This window comes from Astatotilapia calliptera, chromosome 7 (assembly GCF_900246225.1).
Source record: "Astatotilapia calliptera chromosome 7, fAstCal1.2, whole genome shotgun sequence".
Classification (NCBI taxonomy): domain Eukaryota; kingdom Metazoa; phylum Chordata; class Actinopteri; order Cichliformes; family Cichlidae; genus Astatotilapia; species Astatotilapia calliptera.
Window position 1 is genome coordinate 12,839,376 of NC_039308.1, and position 22,487 is coordinate 12,861,862.

General features: G+C 39.1%; 2 protein-coding genes across 4 annotated transcripts in view; one reads left to right on the top strand and one right to left on the bottom strand.

The window, feature by feature from the left end:
• Nucleotides 1-10,176, bottom strand: part of ap3b1a (adaptor related protein complex 3 subunit beta 1a) — a 58,277-nt gene extending 48,101 nt beyond the window's left edge. Inside the window, exons 1-2 of one of the 2 annotated variants that reach the window (XM_026173156.1) lie at nt 9,846-10,176; nt 89-164 (exon numbers count right to left, since the gene is read on the bottom strand). In XM_026173156.1, the coding sequence (XP_026028941.1) occupies nt 89-164; nt 9,846-9,973 (204 nt within the window). In that variant the 5' untranslated portion in view covers nt 9,974-10,176. Of the gene's footprint in view, nt 1-88; nt 165-2,569; nt 3,206-9,845 lie in introns of those variants that run through there. The other variant, XM_026173155.1, reaches the window with a different exon arrangement.
• Nucleotides 10,177-10,689: 513 nt separating this feature from the next.
• LOC113025436 (secretory carrier-associated membrane protein 1) lies at nt 10,690-22,112 on the top strand. Of its 2 annotated transcripts, none has more exons than XM_026173157.1 (9): nt 10,690-10,941; nt 15,857-15,934; nt 17,621-17,728; nt 18,344-18,455; nt 18,756-18,884; nt 20,173-20,332; nt 20,435-20,536; nt 21,203-21,320; nt 21,421-22,112. In XM_026173157.1, exons 1-9 carry the CDS (start codon nt 10,885-10,887, stop codon nt 21,568-21,570), a joined length of 1,014 nt encoding a protein of 337 aa, XP_026028942.1. In that variant the 5' UTR covers nt 10,690-10,884; the 3' UTR covers nt 21,571-22,112. The 2 variants fall into 2 exon arrangements, with proteins under 2 accessions (XP_026028942.1, XP_026028943.1); XM_026173158.1 differs by lacking the exon at nt 10,690-10,941 and adding an exon at nt 15,192-15,307.
• Nucleotides 22,113-22,487: the final 375 nt, after the last annotated feature.

Here is a 22,487-nt window from a genome sequence, read left to right on the forward strand (position 1 = left end):
CAATTTAAAAAAAAAAAATTTATTACCAGCACAAAACAGCTCAGTTACTTAAAAGAAACGCTTTAGTGGATTCCTGTGATGCACTCACCCCGACAATTCTCTTCATGGCCTCCAGTTTGAGCGACTCCTTGTTGCTCTCCAACATCTCTTTAAGGTCTTCATTCCTGAGGACAGAAGACATCCTGGGTGTTATTGTAGTCAGTGGTTAGTTGCTTTACTTATGTCCGAATTATGATTCAGCGGGAAATCTAGGTTGCAACTTAAGCAGTAACCATCCGCCTAACAGTTTGTGCACCTCTAGAAAAACGTAACTACATGTTGGATCAACGCAGACTGGAATGTTCCAGCCTCGGGTTAAGATCGTAAATGGTAAATGGACTGGTTCTTATATAGCACTTTTCTACTCTACCTGAGCACTCAAAGTGCTTTACAGATTCACTATTTAGAGAGCAGACAAGCACTTTGAGCAGCCAGGGATTGAACCACCAACCCTCCAATTAATAGATGAGCTGCTCTACCTGCTGAGCTAGAGGAGGAACACCCCTGGGGTTTCGGGTTATAAGTTTTTAGATTTGAAGATAACTCATGCTTGTACATAACATGGGCACAAATACAAAAGAATATGTAAATGGATGAGGTGTCTGCTCACAATGCAGCAACAATGGTGTCCTAAACAACAACACAACTGCATCATAACAATGATGCTACTCAGCAATCACATGATCACCACATTAATTCCTTGACTAATTCAACCAGGCAATGTTGCTCAAAAACAACCCACACAACAGGATGCTTGTTCCACAGAGATGCTGTGCAGGATGGAAAGCAAGCTGCAGACAAAAATAAGGAGTGCAGATATGTTCTGTTTTATTTTAGGTATTTAATAACCTGGTGCTTATCCAAAATGATCAAAATTAATGACAAGATCAAATCTGCCAATATTTAGCAGTAGTGACTCAACAACATGGCGCTTGAGCTGCAATCCAGATGCATGACATTATTTATCACTGACACAGATGCATTGTGTTTATGAGCTTTGGGTCTGCCCATTGTGAGGAAGCGATGTCTTAAAAACATTAAGTGAATTTGAAAAACACAAACCTCCAAATTGAATTTAGGCAAAAACCTATTACAATTTGGTGATCTAAGGTCAAGGGTCAAGACTTTATCTCGAACTCAGGAATTTACATGCTAATTATTTCACACAAATCCCATATGGAAAAGATATATATAAATCTTACAAAGTTTGTATCTGTCTTGTGTGAATCTTGTATGAAAACAAATGAAAGAGTGAAAACAGATATAAGATCCCTTGAAAAATGATATAAATGAAACTTGTATGTTTTGGATACTTACTAAAACAATATATGAAAGTAATGAGAAAGTGGCCACTTTCATGAGTAAATCAAATAAGCCTTATATGATTCACTATATGAAGTTGGCCACATCGTATGCAAGTCTTTTATAAGTTTTTACTATTTCTTTTCCATATGGGATGTCTCATAGGATAAAATGAGCAATTATATTTTATATCCTAAAGCTCAAAAAGGTCAAACTTTAGTTTCTTAATCTGTAAACAAAAAAAATAGTTTTTGTAGGACAGCAACTAAATCTTTGAAACCTTAACAATATTTTATATAGAGCCTCAAAATGATTGAACTAAATTTGAAAAAAGCTCCACTGCATGTGAATCTGTAATATCTGATATTGTTTGGTATGACTTCAGTATCACTTTAGTCAGTTTACACCACTGAGAAGCAAACGTAACTAATGAAATTCCCAACAACCTTGATTTTACTTTATATCTTACTGTAATAGACAAATGGTGACACTGTTAAATGATATAAAAACTGTCAATTTACGCTGTTAACAAGCATTTCGTTAAAAACACTGACATGTCAGATCTGCTACCATGATATGTGAACTTGTCCAAACATTTAGATCAAACTTTAAACTGTCTTTAACTGCTCCCTTGTACAAAGTCCATGAGATGCTGAACTCGCCTGTGTAACACCCAGGCATCAAACTCACCAACGCCTAGCAGTCTTTCCAAAGGTGAGAATGGGCAACTTTGGGAAGGAAGAACTCCCTTTTAACAGAAAGAAACCTCTGACAGCACCGAGCTCAGGGAGGGGAAGCCATCGGCCTAGTTCAGAGGTGACGGGAAAGAAAACAGCATCTACGCTTCTACAACTTTGGTCACAACTAGACCTGATCCTGTGACATTTTTTAGCATTCAGGAGTGAAAACAGCTTTACTTTTAATTCATTATAGGTTTTCAGTATTTTATTTAAATCCACTTTAAACATTGCCAAGTTAAAAAGACTGCACTCAAGTCAATGACTGTTGTTCATACTTTTTTTTTCATATGATAATCTTAATTCTAAAGGAATAATTTGTAATGGTAATCTGAAAATTCAGTTTCCATCCACAAATAGTCATCATTTTAAAAATTTGTTACCTGTATTAGTTACATCTAAAGATTTCAGTGTTATTTAAAGGAAAACGCATATATTTAGCTGTCAGATGTTACAAGAAAACAACGACCTGTGTTGTCTTACTACAGTACCCGGCTTTGTGTGAGTCCTTAGGGCTACTGTTGGTGTGTGTGAGTGACTGTTCTTCCTGACTGAGTTCAGGCTTCAGAGTAAGCTGTAAGTTCTCAGCAGACACCAACACTGTCCTCATGGCTCCTGCTGCCTCCGAGCGCAAAGAAGAGAAACCAGCGTCCATACCGCTGCAGTCCATTCAGTGGTGTCTGTGCGTGTGTGTTAGCTGTCTAAAGAACAGAGTCCACAAAACCACGGCTGACTGAATTTCCACGGACCAAAGAGAGCTGTGGTAATTACTTTCCTTCAGGGTGTACTCCCAAGTTCTCTTGGCTTTATTTACAGCTGTCTTCTTGTCCAGTTCATAACTGTCAAAGCTAGGAACTGTGGAAAAACAGCACAGGCTCCACTGCTTTGTCACTGTCATTCACCGGTACTCCCTTCCTCTTCTATTGGGCAAAGGGGGAAAAAAAAGTCACAAGATGCCCCGTCAGCTCACTAATGGCAAGTCATCCTTATGCCTGAGGGTAATGACCACTTACTTGGCTAATTAGCCATTACTATATTAAACTGTTACTCCTCTATTCTGAAAAATGCTGACTTTCATATGGAAAGCTGTCTCACCTGGCTCCTGGTTGTGTATGTGACTCTGCCTCTGTGTGACTATGGTCACTTCCCTCTAGAGGAAAAAGGAGGGCCTTATCTCTGGTGGGTAAACACTGAGCTACTTTTCATCACCACCACTGCACAATAATCACTTTAAATTGGCACCACTTAGAGCACATGCGTCTGCCAAGTTTTACTGACAATGCCAACAGGACAGGCCGACATCAAAGATAACAGCACCGAGCTGAATGTCAGGAAATACTCCTGAAGATGTGAATGGTACAAAAGGGTTTTGAAGAGGGAGAAATGTGGACTTTATTCCGGAGTAGATGAGTAACATGAGGGCCTGACTGAGTAATGACTCGACTTTGAAATGTTTCGTAAGCAACATTGGCGCAAATTGGGAAAAGTTTTTGCTCTACACAGTATCACATTCATCACACGCAATATGACAGAGGATTATTTTGGCAGGTATATCCAAAGCTCCCTCTTCCAAAAGATTTTCTTGAGTAACATGATAGAAAGTAAAAAGGACAAGGACATAGCTACCATGTTGAAGTCCTGTTCTAAAGTCTCAAGGTGAGCATTTTCACTGTTGCCATCTTCTGTGTTTTGAAACAAGCCATGGATGAATCTGACTGAAATCACGCTCTCATTGGCTGGGGACTTCTGATTGACAGGTTGTTAGCCAGTGAGCATAATGTGGATAATTTCCACAGTCAACTTACTGCTGAATTTAGTAGAAACTACAATGAGTAACTGAGCCCATCGACAAATGTTTACAAAGTCAACCTTCCTACACTTTTATGGGACCAGACATCTTTTTGCAAACACAGGTATCACGACCACACGATGGTCACAAAAAGAATGCACAATTAAAGTGTGTGCTTGCTACACTTTAATCTAAATTGATCCTTTGCACCATCTATAGTAACCATTTAAATATACTCTGTTGCAGAACACAGACAGCAGGAGACCTAACGGCCAAAAAGTTATTCCCGTTATAGTTCTTTGTAATCCGCCGCCTGGGCACATGCTTGCTTGGTGCATTGTAATATAAATTCTCTGTGGACGAAATTCACAACACAGGGACCCAAGTGGACCCGTGAACATGAAAAGTATAAAACGGCAATCACTACTTGGCTGTCGGGTCACCAGCTGTATGTGTCCACAACAGAGTATAATCCAGGCTTCAGTGAGCACTAAGTACAATAGTACATATTTGCACATGAGCGGAACAAATCTGTGTTTGGTAGCGACAGAAATATCCAATTTTCTTTCCTTTTTAAAAAAAAAAAAGCAAACAAAAAAAAACATAGCATCCAATTTTTTTCTGTTTACACTGAAAACCTAAACAACTCAAATAGTTAAAAAAAAAGAAAGAAGAAGAGCTGCATCACGTGTGGCTGATTATTAGCTTTTCAAATCTTTTTTCCCCATCACTGCTGAGATTGATTAGAATATAATACACCCATGGCAGTCTCCTAATGAATATTTATCACAAACAGGCCACATGTGTATCCATCTCATTTAATGCTGTGTTGTAATATGTGAACGCAAACACATTTTATTATGTAGTCTCTCCTTTTTGCAGAAATCTGAACACAGACCTTATGATGTGTATAGAAAATAACTTGTATAAAATTAGAAAATAAAATATTTTCATGGTGAAAATATTTCTTGGCACTCAATCATCATCAATTTAAACTAACATGGAAAAGAGTCTGAAGTGCCAGATCTTAAAAAAAAAAAAAAAAAAAAAAAAAGGTGGTTACTAAATGGGTGCCAAATTTTGCAGCATTTCCAGCATTTTTGAGCCATCATAACTTCGTAAGAACAGGAGCTCTTCCGGTGAAATTTTCAAACCTGTAAAGCACATTTAATCTGTCGTCAGCAGTTGTAACCAGTTCAATTACACACCCACACCAATGGTCCCATCCTAAAAGCAAAATCATGATTTTGTTTTGTTTTTGCTATGACCAAACTTTAGCATCAATATCATGTGACATAACATAGTTTATGTCAAAGGGGCTGAAAAATGCTGGCAAAATTTAAAAGCACTAAATTTCATTGCACCACTATGTCCTTTAAGCGCTGCAACTCGGAAAATATTCATAATATGATGGTACCGTTTTCTACTGTGAGCTGAAGTTACTGGGAAGAATAAACAGCTGACCCTGAGGACATCAGATGTGAACTTTTTTCACATTTGGTTATTTTACGTGGAATCACCCTGAAGTTAAATCTACGATGCAAGGTTGTTAAAATATTATGATCCACATTATCAACAGGTTGGGAAAAGCAAGACTAGTCTACAATACTGGAACAGCAGTAATAAAAGAAGAACTGTAAAAAAAAAAAATTTGCAAGTGGGAATTATCAGCTGATTCAGGGATAAACTGGCAGCAGCAATACAAAAAAAAAAAAAAAAAAAAAAAAAGAGTAGCAAGGCTAAATTTGCATGACCTGACTAGGGCTGGGCCATATTATACCGTTCACGGTAATACCGGTATAATGTTAGGCAACGATAGGAAAATGAAATATTGCGATAGAATGGGAGTAAAACGCGCATGCGCAGTGCCTTTGTTTTCATACGCACATGGCCGATTGTTGAGTGAAACAGATGATCCAGAATTGGTTTCTAAAAATGGTGCAACTTCCGTGATGTGGAACTGGTTTGGTGTTTGTCCATCAGATACACAACAAAGCACATTTTTTTGCAGAACATGCAAGCGGCCGTTGTTATTGTCATATTTGTCGGACTAAGATGCTCTTAAATCTGGGAGTAATCTGGGTCCTAAACTCCGTATACTTCAGGTCAAACAACACTGCAGCATCACTAAGAGTTAAAAACTGTCTAAATTCTTTCATCTTTAATAAAACGATCAGCATTGCTGCTTTACCAGGTGTAACTATAAAGTTTAACTTCCAGGCATCCATGAAAACAAAAGTTATTACATTTAACGGAGTTAGAAGTTAGCAGGAAGCTAGCGGAAGTTAGCTCGCTAGTTTCGCTAGTTACCTAAGCATGATATTGCATGTTCTGACTGAGAGATTTCTGAAAAAAATCAAACGTACAGCTCTGCTATCACTTGCAACATAAATGAAGACAGGAAACTAAACAGCAGTGACGTTTGTAGGGTTACTGAAGTTGGGCTAGCTGGTATATAATGATGTGCTACGTGATCGCTAGCGACACAGCTATGTTAGCATAACATAAACAGTGAAGCTGGAGGACGAACACTAACACTTTTCCACTTATAAAAGTTAACGTGAAGGTTCTTCATGGTTAGAGACAAATGCAATCGCATGGCAGGATGCTGTAAACGGACCAAACTTCAGTCAGGAGAACAACTGAGATAATCCATCCACAATACGAGGTTAGTCATTAATATACTGCAACAACATGGGAATAGAGCAGCTGCCAGAGAATTCAACATTAATGAATCAATGGTACAGAAGTGGAGGGAGCAAGAAGAATGAGTTTAATAAAGTTTGATTTATCTGACTGCTTTGTTTCGCTTAATGTGCCTTATAATCCCGTGCACCTTATGGTCCGAAAAATGCGTACTGCACACTGCAGTTTAATGTTGCAAAGCACCTCTTTTTAACTTCAGTGGATATTATACATGGTTATGCTCAGGACATGTCAGCCCATTTCTAGTGGAAATGCCTTTTGGTTAAACTTTCAGCAAGGAATTTGCATTTGTACTGTTACATTTTTATAAAGCTTTAATGTACATAAAAACCAGCTTCTTGTTTAAGTGAATATAAATGGAAGGTTGTCTTTTTGCGCTAGTAATGTTGTGGAGTTGTATTTTGTCTCGCATCAATTATATCGTCGGTTATATCGTTATCGCAAATTTTCAAATATATATCGTGATAAATATTTTTGGCCATATCGCCCTGCTCTACTCCTGACTAATGCCAGTAGGCTGGAAATACCAAATAACCATTTAACATGCACAACCAGCCTCAAATACAAAATTCAATCTTCCAGCACTTCCCAAGATTAGGGAAGTGAAAATAGTATAATTCCATTTAAATCCATCGCTCCTTTTATTTTTTTGTGACTGCTTCCAACACAGAGAAATACAATAAGTCGATACAACCAAACTGCTCAGCCACAGTGAGACATCTCTTTGGTCTCAGATAATAAATTAGCCTTATGTTTCTATGATTTGTTGAACCCTAGCACAGAGCTCTCAAACAGAAACAAGCGCCCTTTAAACACTAGAACATATTAGAGCAAAGTTGCATCTCTCATCACGTGCAACACACATTCAGCAATTTTAACTAAACTTCCAAATTTGATCTAATTTTAAAAGAACTGACTCTAAATATATCCTCAGCTATTAAAACATTAATGAACAAATATGCAATGTATTCTCCAAGCACGGACATGGTGAAGTTGACAAGCCTTGCGTGCAGCACTAATATGAGACACAGATAATGGCACTAGCACAAAATGCATTTTGGATTCACAGACTTGGTCATTGTGAATTGTGTCTGACAGACATACAAACAGAAGGATCATTCAAGCCCTTTCATATTCTTCTGGTCCCTCAGCTTGGCCCTGAGGTGGCCAAACACATGACCAAACCTCCCCCAACTGGGTAGATGATCATGTGAGACAGTGTTAAGGTTTATTTCAACTTAATAAGAAACATTTCAGAAAACCAAGATCTACAGTGATGAAAAGCAAAAGGATACATGAGGATGGTTCCTGCAGGAAACGCTTAAAATCAAATCAGAAGCTGAACTGTGACCCAAAACTTTTATGAATGTATAAAACTTACTAACAGACTGAGGCCTGAATTATGCTTTAGTAGGAAATTTACTAAAGCACAGTAGATGCAGTGTATGGTTAAGAGGGGTTTCCGGTTACGTCGCAGGGACATAGGCTTAATGCATAAGTCTAAATCAAGTTAGAGCTCCTCAGATTTTAAGTACTGCAGTCAAGTCTAGACCAGAGAATCTGGTACCCTGTGTATGTACCTTCAAACACAGACTGTTACACTAGAACAACTGAGATGCATAGTCACAGAATTTGCAAGAAATTTCCAAAGTCAAAAGATGATTAAACTGGTTATTGGCTGCCCTCTAGTGGTAGAATGCAGACATGGAACTTAAAATACATGAGCAACACAAGCTTATGAAGGCAACTTAATAGCATTTCTCCATTTGCTGGTCTTAGAAAGAAATGTACTGACTGTCAAATTCTGGGTCCAGTATTTATTTCCTTTTTTTGGTGGTATATTATGTTTTGCTAGTTATTGTGCAAAACAAAGAAATTCTCATGATAAAAAATACATTTTGAAACTTTTCATTTTATCATCATTCCATATTTGATCATTTACTTTCAGCACAGGTATAAATGCTTGCAAATGTATGGGGCACTTATGTGGGCTACATCATAGGCTCTAGATAGATTTACAGCAGAAGTATAAACTAAGCGTTATGCAGCACAAAACTGATGCAACAAAGATCAACGATATAAGTAAAACACCATCTTACTTGTTGACAAGTCAATAGGCCCAGTATGACATTTGAAAAACATTGGTTTAAAAAAAAAAAGTAGCTAATACAGCAGTAAACTGAATTGTAGATAAAACATAGAAATATTCTCATACAGTTTTATAAAGGTTGAGACAGAAAGAGGTGAATAAAGTACAGACAAGAAATACAACAAACTTATCTTTCCAAGGATTCCTTTACTTGCTTAGAGCTGGATAACAGCAGCTTTAATGAGCATAAAAAAATGAAGTTTTCGACATTTTCTTTAAGCCTTTTGACCACTGTGTAATAGGGTCAGCGCAATCCACCTGCAGGAACAGGACTACACGTGTGTCCCAGCGCTTGTTCATTTACAGCCAGCAAATTCACAGCAGCTCTCATCTTAAAGTGCTTTAAACTGGTAAAAACTTTTGAAAGATTTGGAAGAGAACTCCAACGATCAGGTGTTCCACTATAACCACCCACTTTGCGACAGTGGGGAGGATTGCGTCCCTTTTAACAGTGAAGTGTGTAGCATCCGCTTAAAAACATACAAGCACTTTCTGCTGTTTCACAATAAATACCGGTATCCGAAGATTCTGTGATGAAGCCACTGCAGTTGATATTTTATCAAGCTCTCCCTGTGCAGTGATTGCAATGACTGGAGCCTTACTGAACTAACTAACCCAAACAATCACAAAGCGGACAGAGATGAATACACAAAAGAGCCACCAAAATTCATAATCACAGTAAAATACAAAGTAATCAGGTGGAGATAGTAAAAAAAAATGATCGCAAAAATGACAAAACGTGACAAAAAGTGTACACTACAATACGAAAAACAACCACGAGATGGAAAAAAAACAACAGCAAAAAACAGGCAATACAAGTACACCCTGAGCACACAGAAAGGTGCAAAGCAACTGGAAAAACCAACCAGAAAAAGGAAAACTCAGTGATCACAATCACAAACACGTCCAAGCCACGTCTTGCCATTTTATCGCTCAACTTTGCTTACTGCAGAAGAGACAGGGGGCTGTCATTTGCCACCATTGCCCTGCCTGTGGATGCTACTGGCCTCTTTTCAAGACTACGAAACTGGAAGTTAGCCATATGGAGTTCAACAAAAACAACCCAACTGTGCCAAAAACAACCACCGTGACGAGAAACGGAACACACGCTGAGCTAGCTTACTTTTTAAAGTCGGCGCTGAACAGTCCGAAGGCAGCTCCGGTGCTCGAGGAGGTCGGGGTGCTTTCTTGACCCGCTTCCACCGCAGCCTCCGCTCCTCCTTGGTCGTTGTATGAGACTCCTGTCGACATGCTGAGCTTTAAGGCAAACGGCCGACAAAGAAAACTTACTCGCCTTTTCTTACGAGCTATGAAATGTTCATAAAGTTGGTGATAATGTTAACTTAATGTTGACGCTAAAGTTCCTGCAAAAACTTCTTTAATGTATCACCCAACTTTTTACACGCAGTAGCGGAAGTGTGAGTTGGACAAGTGAGCGTCACATGACAGGGATTCAGAGGCAGAGAGCTCATAGATCTATGGCAACTAGAAGAGACTCGGCCAAAAAATAGATGTTGCCACAATGTTGAATAGCCAAAGTATCACGATAAAGTCCACAAGGTCAAAACAGCAACATTTTTGTCAAGACCAGGATATTTTCAAGAAAAGTGAGTTTTCCTGAAGTTTGTGCTATTGTTGTCATACTTTATTTTTACACTTTAAGTGTAATAAAGTATGACAAAAAGTCTAAATGAGTGCGGGTATAAAAAAATAAATCAAATATTTTCCAAGTAATAATATTATTTTTTAAAATAACTTTGGGATATTTTTAATTCTTTCATTTTACGTAGATAAGTCGATGTACGACCTGACATTTAATCGCAGATAAAATATCACAATTCTATGACAAAATGTAAAAATGAGTGTGAGTAAAGCGTTAAATTATTTCTAAATAAAACATTATTTTTTTTAAAAGTTACTTTTTGGATCTTTTTTTTTTTTTTACGTTTCCCTACTTCCGCCTGACGTCTCGTTATGTCACGTGTGTTCCGCTGCTGGTGACCAATCCCCCACCTGGACAGTCTGACGTTTGACTTCAGCCCTTGTCTTTTCTATTACAATTTGTTCGAAACAGTTGGTCTTTTGTAACTCTCTGCGCCGACTTTGGCTATAAATATTAGCCTTAAGACACATTTAGCGGAATAAGTCGTCCTATTTGGACAATGTCAGATTTCGACAGCAACCCCTTCGCGGACCCGGACTTCAGCAACCCGTTTCAGGTAACCTTAACAGCCTACATTAGCCTACATTAGCCACTTTAACTTTAGCTGCCGTATCATTTTACATTAAGACTGCGTGGCTAGGAAAGACTGGCATGGGGTTGGTTTGAATAAACCTGCTCTGATAAGGCGACTTTAAATTAGCTGCTGCCAAAACCCTCCCGCTCGGTTTCAGTTGAACTGTCACTTAATGTTGCCGCACTCTGACTGGCAGAAGTGACATAACATTAAAAGATATGAGGCTATGCTTCCAGGTGTTGGCTCTGATTCAAACTGAAGCAGGTTGGGTCGCTGGGTTCTGTTATAATTATCCCCCATCCCTTTAAATTCCCACCTGCTCGACATATTTCCTCACATTTACGACCTAGTTAAACAACTTATGCTCAGATGTTGCGTATTGTTTCTTTTATGTTTGACATTACGTTAGAGTGATTGACTTAACTTGCCAACCTGGAGACGATAATGTTAAAAACTGATCACCTGATCATGTAATGCTGTGTAGGAACGTAAAAACAGAGACAAACATCCTTTCCCTTGCCTTTATTGTGCTGTTGTCTTTATTTAGGCGTCTGACTGAAGACGTCTTGTGTTTACGCTCACACAGTGTTGTGTCATAATGAAAGCATTCATGTGATCATGTGCTCCTTGGTATTTCCAGGCCTATCCTCCTCCGCTCATATCAGGTGTACTCATCAAAACAATCAAGTTTTGCTATTTTCTGAAATTTCTAACATTAATGGACCAAAAACATAAGACTATTTAATAATTAAAATAATCACGAGGTGCTTCCCTCAGTTTCATTAAGACCACATTGATTGTTTTAACATTGATTGTTTGATTGGAGCATGCTAAGAATAAGCTAAAGAAGTGTATAGGATATATATATATATATATATATATATATATATATATATATATACCCTAGTAAGCTATAGTACTTTTTACTTTGGGAAGGTACCATCTGTGCAGTCTGCAATTTTGTTGAAGAAAGATGTTGAATCTATTTAATATTTCTTGAAAAATAATTGATTTCTGTGCATTTTTTTTTTCACACTGCATCAAATTAAGGTTGATTACGTCGATTAAGCATCATGAGGTGGAGCGTGAGGGGTGGTTCCCTATTTTTTATTTATTTATTTTTGTTGTTGCTGGGAGTTGGAACCCTATTAGTTAGGTTGCTTAATATTTATGCTAAGTACTCTTTAAAATACCAGAATAGGGAGGATGGTGTAGGTTTAAGTTTATTAGATTGATCAGTATTGCTGAACTATGAAATTTTTTTTTTTGCATACAGGTATAACAGAATAGCTTTAGTGTAGTTGTTGTTTTAAACTTGAGTATGAACTTATACAAAATGCAGCAAGATATTTAAAAAACAGTTTTGTTGATTAAAAAACACTATATCGGATTCATATCGGTATCGGCAGATATCCAAATTTATGATATCGGTATCGGTATCGGACATAAAAAAGTGGTATCGTGCCATCTCTAGTTTTTAGTATTTTCTATGAAATGCTTAAAAGATAAATAAATGGACTGTCATTTAGATCTCCAAAAGTTGATTCTGTTCATCTGGACGTCATTTTGAGTTTCTTGAACTCAGCAGTAACATCTTCAGTGTGCTTGTTATGTCCATCAAAAGCTTAAAATCAACTTTTTTTTGTCATACACAACAAATAACATGAGTAAAACTTCATATTTGGAAACTAGAAGCCCTCAAATAATATTGCTCATTCAAAGAACATTATAAATTATGCTCTTTAAATGAGGATAATTTACAAAATGCACATAATGGTGTTATCTGTTTGATGTTAAACTAGTGGTTGAACCCACGTATTTGTAGTAATCCTGTAATTTATTTACAGTAAGCTTAATTTAAGCTCAGTCTAAAAGTCAATATTGTGCACATCCACACACAACACGTGTTATGTTGCTGGTAAGAAGCAGGAAGTAAAATAGCAGTAATTGATAGATGACAACACCTTGTTCTACTGTAAATGCAGTAAATACTTCCCTGCAAGTGTTATAACAACAAAAAGAGAAGCCAAAGCCACAGTTATCTAAGTTTTTTATACCGGTCATCTCATTTGTTGGTAGTTTGCTGTTAACTTCCTCTCAGTAGCCACAGCACACTACTGCTGATATTTAGCAGTATAAAACAGAGCAGTATACAGCTGAACTAAATGGATCAGCCTTTTGTCATAAATAACAGATCTAATTTCTGAGTCAGAATCAGACTAATCCAGAATTAGACCTGTGGTTCTTTAACCTCAGACAATGTATTTGTTAATTGTGATATATCTGTGCCTGCTTGGTTCTACACAGTACAAGGAAAGCATGTGTGTTTTTGTTTGTTTTTGTCAGAGAATACTATATTTAAAAAAATCTATTTTAGTTGGTTTGATTCATTGCACAGACTTAAAAGAACCCAGCGTTGATGGGAAGATGGTACAGGCTGACCACACAGACGCAAGGAGAGTGAATAATTAATTGGGTTCATTAACATACTAACACGAGTGCTGAAGCCCTGCTGTCCTCCCACTTCTCTGTCATGCGTTGGCTCTGGCTGCCTTGCCTCAGGATAATGGGAGCTTTTTCCCTTCTCTGAGCTATGTTCAATAGTTCATGAAATCATATGGTGACATGTGGTTCCAGGGTACTCGTTGGCTGCTTTCCTACTAAGCTTCATCACTCGCAGTCATGCATCAGATTAGAGCTGGGCGATATATCGAGTTTTTAAAACATATCGATATATTTTTATACGAGATATAAGATGTGACAATATCCTTTATATCGATATAGTCTATGTTACGTTATAATTATAGTTGTGGAGCCGCAAGTTTGCCTCTCTTTCGTCCACTTTTGTCTCTACGCAACGTTACTCCGCCTCGCCTTCACTGAAGACAACTCCCCCTCCTCCCCCATCGCTTCACGTGCAGGCAGCGACAAGACGGACACGGCAAATCTCCGTTAACGAGTTACTGCGCATCGCCCCATGCGTGGGGCTGGACGGCGTCAACGTGCTAACGAGCTAAACATGCTAATGAGCTAACAGCGCTAACCCTAAAATCCTTTCATTCTCTCAAAAGTTGATAGCGCGCCTTATGTATGAATTCTGGTTGTGCTTGATGGCCGCGAACCGATTTTATGTGGTACACGGCGCTCAGCAATCTGTCAAAAATGTTTGAGTACGACTTTGGTAAGCTACGGAGCTGCACCGCTTGATAGATTGTCGGCGCATTACGGCTACCGAGGAGCTTCGCGGAGTGATACGTACTGTCCATCAACGTAATATTACCGTATTGTGTGTGTATAAGGACCATAAGAGGTGGTTATGAAGCGGATTTCAAACTCCAGGCTATCAGTCACACAGTAAAACTTGGGAACAGAGCAGCTGTGAAATCTGTCTTTGTTATTACGCTCAGCGTCTTTTAGTTTACATTTTGACTGCACAATTGTGAGCTCTTTGTTTAGCACAAAAACAACCTTGTTTTCTTTTATTTATGGAGCATTATTATTTAATGAATTCTCATAATTTAATTTTGAGTAATTTTTCATGTACATCTGTGCTGTATGTTAATAAAAGTGCCTGTGTGACATCTGGGACACAGCTTTGACTAAGAACTCTCTTTTTGTTCTTACTTTATGGCTTAAAAAAAAAAATCGAGATGTATATCTTATATCGCCATCCAGCTAAAAAATATCGAGATATGAATTTTGGGTCATATCGCCCAGCCCTACATCAGATTGTTGAGGCTGTTTTGGCCTATTTCTCTGGATGTGGGCTCAGACATTAGGCTCTATGTTAGCGAATAAAAAAAACTTTGTAAGGCAGCTAAGAGCTCACTTTGTAAGGTTTGTAGCTTAATCAAACGTGAAATGAGTAGAAACCACAGAGAGTTGAAGTCTTAGATATGGTGTCGTCAGGTGGTTGAACTGTGCACCTTTTTTGAATCCTGCACTTTAATCAAGATCATGGTGAACACACGTTTGCTGATTCTCCTTGTGTTTTTTGGGTGGGGGTGGGGGGGTTGTTGTTTTGTTTTGTTTTTTGTTTTTGTTTTTTAATGTTCTGGAGCAGGAACTCCAGAGCTGGAGGTTTCAAAATGAAGACTTCGTTGAATCTGCAGTATGTGTTTGTCCAGCCACGCACTAGTGCAGCGTTAAATTTTAAACACGACAGGCCCTGAAATATTTAGTGTGTGTGTGTGTGTGTGTGTGTGTGTGTGTGTGTGGAAATTTAAGAGTCAGGGAGACGGAGAGGACTGCACTGAGACGGGATAAGGACAGCACTTCGGACTATACGGATTAGATGTTAATCTTGAGCAACAATTTGAAATTCGTGCGTGACTGACGGCAGGTGATGGTGAGCTTATTATCAAAAGAGATGTATGACAGTGTAGCTTAGCTGACACTGACAGGAAAAAGGAGTTTTGCATGCAAATGGAGGTAGAATATAAAGTAGTGGCTTGCTTTATTTTGAAAGTAGTTTTGATATGTCAGTCTGGCAAATTAGGACTGTAGTTAAAAGAAGCATGGAGTGCTTTAGCAGTTTAGGAGCACAAAGCATAACCAAAGTATGTCTTTTTATTTCGGTCTTTGGCTGCCAGAGCAGCTCAAGAAACTCGTGGTCTTGGCTATTTATAATGACGTTCTCGTGAAAATTATTGGAATCATCTTGTCTTTGCCAGTATTGAATTATAGGCCTGTTGCATTTTGAATACAGAGAGCTTTGGCCTGGATCTCAGCAGAATAATGGAGGGTTTTACTCTGTAGGGATTTCTACTGCTATCCCTGGTTGAAACACAAAGACAAGACAGATCAAACAAAATGTATTGCTTTATAGTATTACTCAATTACATTTATCTCATGTAAAGCATTCCCTTTTAATCCTTTTTTCTTCCTTTTTTTTTAGGATCCATCAGTGACACAAGTGAGACAGACATCTCCTCCAGGGTTAGAGGAGTACAATCCCTTTGCAGATGGCAAATCGGTGAGTACTTGGATATTTGCATTTAGTAGCAGTGAGGTTAAAGATCAGGTAGGTCCACCAGAATTACTCAGTAGGTATTTGAGCCTAAAGTTTTACTTATTTTTCCAGCTTTGTAATACATCATGTGAAAATCACATTCCTTTAAAATTATATTCAGCAGAATAAAAGACTAATAAATCCCACATCTGTCCGCCAAGGCAGACAAGTGTGACAACAAAGAGTTGTGCTTTATCTGTAAAATGCCACACTCTTCAGTCAGAGAAGAGCAGCTGATGATTATTCAGTCTCAGTTTATGCTTTAGTTTTGGGGTTTTTTTTTAAATAAAATATTTCATCATATTAATGGATCCCAAGCTAATAATGGAATATACAATTACAGTTTTGTATAGTTCAGACATGTATTCTATGCACTTAGCTATGTTATTGGTCGTGGGTACAGACCAGGCAAACCGGACCTCTCTTTGTTGCTGATGTCACTGCCCTGTTGTTTCAGCTAGACATGGCCAGAACACCTTATCTAAATGCTGAGAAATATCCATCCCAGTATTGTTCGACTCTGAGCCTCTTCCAAATCACTAATCTCACCCTATCTCTGTTTCTTTCTCTTGTCTGTAGCTGTCGTCTTGTTATGAGTCGCTGCCCAGTCTGTATATATAGGCAACTGCTAGAACATAGTGATCACGTGGTTCACATGCTCAGCTCCTAAAGCCACCAAGACATGTGTCCTGAAAGCTTCCACTCTAAGAATTGCCACCTTATTGAGCTGGAGTTTTGACTTGCCCCTGGTAGGGTCTCCAGTAGCAAAGTATTCAAAAGATGGCGATGGGTAAGAAACTTGGGACCTCTGTTATCCTCCCCAGGAGAGGAATACTAGGAATCCTTCAGACCTTGGGTTAGGGTCCATTGGCAAGACCCCGATTATTAAGCCTTTACCCGTGCAGCCCAACAGGCTCAGCCATTCTTCGATAGCTTCACTGCCAACAGCTTCACTGTTGTTTTGTGCCTTCCAACTGCACATATCTTAGCACATACACACATGCAGTTACATAAGACTAAATCCTAACATTGAGCAGTGGTTCCCACCTTGGAATTCAAGATCGCTTTCAGCAGTCGCAAGATATGTGACTGCATCAGTGTAATCATTTTCAGCCATCTAAATGTTATTTGACTGAATCCATCTGAGAAGCAACTTTATCAGTGACAAAGGGCTGTAAGAAGACTGTTTCAATAAAAAGTTTGGAAGCCAAGAGACTGAAGTATTGTGGTCAGTTTAGCTTTTTGAAGCTTTGTGAAGAAATGGCCTTGAAAAGATGTTGTTATAGGGCTGCAAAAGGTTGGGCACTAGATGTTTGAGCATGGATATTGTATCACTGCTTAGCTTGGCTCAAACATTTTTGTTTCTCTTAAGAGCTTACACAGGCTTCTCTCTCTCTACAGTACAACCTCATCAATTTCACAAATTTGTATTGTACGTTTTTTTTTTTTCATACATGTGCTCTTTACCGTTTGTTGCTTTCATTTGTTTTTTTTATTTTTTTGCTGTGCATCTTTATTAATGCTCTAATAAAATATGAGATTTAGTTGTGTTTTGAGTATTGCAATACAAACCTCTGATTAACTGTGAGGTCACATCATTAGCAGTTATAGGAATCATGTAGTTTTGCTCTAACCATGTGTACTTTATAGACACCTGCAAGTATGGCCCCCAAGACTACAGGCCCTGCTGTCAGCACTCAGCCAGCCATCATGAAACCCACAGAGGAGCCCCCAGCCTACTCACAAGCTCAACCACAGGTATATGTGTTGATGGTATACAGCCAAATAACAGCAGTTATTTCAGTAGAACTTTTGGCTATGCTTACAGCTGCTGCTGTAGTTTCTGCCACTTTCTTTTCAGATTATACAAAGGCATTCTTATTTTTACACAAAGAAATGCTGATTGAGTTACCAAAGCTATTGGAACTGAAGTGAGAGCATTACGTGTCACCATGAGCAAGCAGACTGTGGTGCATCTATTGTTTTAGTCCAGCAACACCAGCAGAGACTGAGAGAAAATGTATTAACACCACGGCTGATTTCACACTGAGTTTGTGGACAGAAAAGTGGCTCTGCGGGAGACCGCCTCTATCTGTGATTGGCCTTTGTAGCAGAAGTAGACACAGAGTCAGAGGGAAATCGTGGTTGGTGGAGGAAATAACTTGAGATTGAGCATCTCGTTTGTGAAGCAGACTCTGGGGAATGTGTTGTTATGATGTCTGTTCTCCTGCTGGTGCTGTCTCTGCAGAGAATTGGATTTATTCCAAAAGTAGAAATGGAGCATTTCTAGTGAGCAGGGAGGGGGAAAGTAATTGGCCAAAAAGTTTGTGTACTATTTCCAATGTGTTGACATTTGTTTGTGTGTGTTTGCAGGAGCAGTCGCAGGCAGCTGCTGAGCTGCTAAGGAGACAGGAAGAGCTGGAAAATAAGGCTGCAGAGCTGGACCGCCGGGAGCGAGAGATGCAGTCAATCAACGTATCTGGGGGTTAGTATGTCATCACAACACAGCCACAGATCAGTGCTGTCATAGCAAAGCATTACAGATAATGATGACGCTTATAAATCCACAGAATGGCTCATTATATGCCAAGCAATGACTACATGTTAATTTAAATGTTAATTCTCATGCACACAAAAAATAAGCGGGAATCAGTATTTGCACTCAGTAACTGCTAACTGTCATCTGACAGAAGAGCAGCACGTAAAACCTGAGCGACACTTTCAAAAAGATGTTGAAGTAACTCACAAGCTTGACTTTGATTTTTTTTTTTTTCTGCTATTGTAGGCAGGAAAAACAACTGGCCTCCTCTCCCAGAGAGGTTTCCTGTGGCTCCGTGTTTCTACCACGATATTACTGTAGACATTCCCGTAGAGTTTCAGAAGACAGTCAAAATCATGTACTACCTCTGGATGTGTAAGTAAACTTTTTCTTAAAATTGACAGAAGAAATTTGCTGTCTTGTACCAAGTCTGGAGTTTTTTATCCTCTGGATTTCAGAGCTAGGCTATAAGTAGTGCATCACCTGTGGCCTACTTGTACTTACAGGGATGGCCACTGCAGCTCAGATTACTCATGCTCTTTAGTTCCTTTTTTCTTTTTTTCTTTTCTTTTTTGTGCAAAATGACAAGAGAGGGTGTGTATATCCATTTACAACTAAAGAAAGGACTCGAAATGACTATAAACTTACGTATCTGATAAAAAGATAGCATCTGCATTTTTATTCCTGCTTGCATACATAGTTTTATGCATGTTCCCCACAGACTGTATCTAAAAGATGGACTTAGACACTGTGAGATCACCCATTGATTCTGCACTTGCCAATGAAGTGGCCTTGTTTGCATTAAACATTTGTGCTAAATTATCAGCTAATACTAGCAAACTTTTTTAGCAAACTGCATTCTAAACTACGTTCATACGTGCAAACACGTAGAACCACATCTGCTGAAATAATGAAATTGTTAATGAGCTGATAATCTGCTGTTTCAGATGACTCATTTAAAGCAGTCCTGAGTAGTTTAATCCACCAACTCCCCGAGTCAAAACCTCATAGCTCCTGATGGTGAAAAATACTCTCTGTTGGTGTATGTGGGGGGTGGAGTCAAGACTTCAAGTAGAATTCAGTAGCCACATGACAAATGCACGTGCCGCAGTCTTGCAACCTGATGAAGCAGCTTGATCATATGATTTGCTATAAGGCTGGTTTACAGAATTCAGTCGTTTTTACTAATAAGTACAAAGACTTTGATTTTTAAATCAACCGGCTGTATCTTTTTCAAGCTCAGGTGAAGGGTCTCGGTACCACTGCTATGTCAGCTAGCGGGCTATTGTCATATTTCACACTGTGCTGTAAAATCCCTGCAGTCAAACTGACTCAGTGAATGTGTAATACCTTTAATTTTGCAGACACTGTTAGGCCCTCGAGAGCAAATGGTAATGAATTATTAACTGTGTGCGCGTGTGTGTGCGTATGTTGTTTCCAGTCCTGCACTGTGTTACATGTTTAAATATTAAGTTTCAGTGTTTCCTCCTCTTCCATCCAAGGCTTGATTTGGTAGGACTTGATTGGACACTTCTCCTTCAGCTTATTTTCCATGTTTTGGCATGTACACTTAAACAGCCGTTCTGGCACACCGTCACACTTAAGCCGAAGTCCCCCTCCACATATTTACTGTATTTTTTTTCTCTCTCTCTTGACCTTTCAGTGCACACTGGGACTCTGCTTGCAAACCTGATCGCCTGCCTCTCCTGGTTTGCTGTGGATGGAAACCGAGGTGTGGACTTTGGCTTGTCGATCCTCTGGCTTCTGCTTTTCACGCCATGTTCTTTTGTCTGTTGGTACAGACCGCTTTATGCTGCATTCAGGTAAACAACATGATCCAAAATTGTGTCCACAAGTACAACAATCACGATGACCCTCCTGTGCCCACTGTGCTCTTCATATCCTCCACTTTCATCTTTCTACAGGATCGACAGCTCGTTCAGGTTCTTTATTTTCTTCTTCATTTACGTCTGTCAGATTGGCATCTATGTCATCCAGTCTATTGGCATCGCTGGCTGGGGAGCCAGGTAAGATAACACGACTTAAAATAAATTTCCATAGCATTGTATTTTTATGACATTTTTAGGTAAGACAGATGTTACAAAGACACATCTGGGGTTACTTAGTGAGGTGGTTGGCTTTGCATTTAGTCTAGATTTTGGTCTTAGTATTATACTGAGAAAAGTATCAGTACTCTATATCGTAGATCTCATGAACTGATCAGATAATGCGATGATTAAGACCAAGCCTGAAATATTTCTATATTTGTGTTAATTAGATATTGAATTTGTCGTTTTGTTTTTTTTTTTCTTGCAGTTTTTGTTTTGCTTTTAGGAGGAAAGCAGGAGGAAACCCTGCATTAGTTAAGAACCATTTAAAAAATTTTTTATTAGAATATACATTTAGTCTAGTGAGTATTTACAGTGAACAGCTACAACATGCCACATGGATAACACTGTCTAGGTTCCTGTTGTGCCACTGTAAGTGTCTATGGTGGCACATCCTTTAGGTCTAGGTAGTGTGGAGGCCGGGTCTTTGCTTTACCCTCTGTAGTTTGAGTGCTCCTGGTGTGTGACTTCACCCAAGTAAACTACAGCATTTTAAACAAGTAGTTCTCTCAGAGGATTGAGATGGTAGTGAGACTGGTTAGTTGTCACGTCGTTGTTGTGTGTTAATGATTTTCTTATCCCTAGCGGGTGGATCTCAGCTTTGACTGGCCTGAATAAAAGCATCCCAGTGGGCATTATAATGATCCTCGTTGCTGCTCTCTTTACCGCTCTGGCTGTCCTGTCTCTCATCATGTTCAAAAAGGTAAATGCACAGTCAGCCTATAAGATATCTGAGTGATGTCTGTTACAGACTCTTCAGGCCCTAATTTTACCCTCTTTTCCGCCTTTCCTTCTCCCCTCAGGTCCATGGCATGTACCGTACCACCGGTGCCAGTTTTGAGAAGGCACAGCAGGAATTTGCCACGGGCGTCATGTCTAACAAAACTGTACAAACGGCCACTGCTAATGCTGCTTCCAGGGCTGCACAAGGAGCCTTCAAGGAGCAAGTCTGAAGCAGAGAGCTCGCTCATCTGACCCTCCTCTGTATCCAGCTTCCACTTATAACTGCCTTGTTTGAACAAGTTACGCCCCCCTCCCCATCTTTCTGACACTACTGAAGGGGTTTTTGTGGGGGTGCTACAGCTGAACATCCACTCATCTACAATCTTTAGCCTCTCAACCTTCAAACAGGCTCTCTTGTCCCAGTCTACCTGCTCCTGCAACACCGTGCACTCTAGGAGTCCTTTAACTAGAGTGCTCAACTTTCTTGTCTCTGTGTGGATTTCAGGGTTTGTGTGGATGTATGGCCAATTAAATGAAGGTTTGTGTGCCTTTTTTTAAATGTTGTTGCTGTCCTCGAGGCCTGCTCGTCTTCAGGCAGATTCTAATGTAGCTGAACCGACTGTTTGAAGTTACCTGGGCATTTCTCACCATGAACAGATGCTTGCTTTCTGTGTGTTTATCAACCTAATCACCACTTTCTCTTTCTGAATTTATTTATTTATCTGGCAAAAGGAAGTTATCTTTGAGTTAAAGCAGCATTATTTGATCTGTTTCAGTGCTTTCTTCTTTCATGAGTGTATGGCCTAACACTGCTGACCCCCAATGGAGTAACTTTATACTGCTGAAGATGAATGCTGTGCATTCCACTCCGCTGCTTTGCTTTCTACTCTCTTCGCTCAACTTAGAATTGGGTATGTAAAAAGTATTTAGCCTGAAATTCCTTAAAGTGATATCTCATCTAAAATCTTACCTACCCAAGTATCAGCACTCACCGGTGGAGACTGGTGAATAACAGAAGGAAGATATTTCTGTCATTAATGAAATATTACAATTAGAATGAAGCAAGAAATAAAATAATATAATTAACCCTTCAATTTTAGGCAAACGGCAACTTCCGGGGCCGAAACACACCGAAGTACCAAAAACG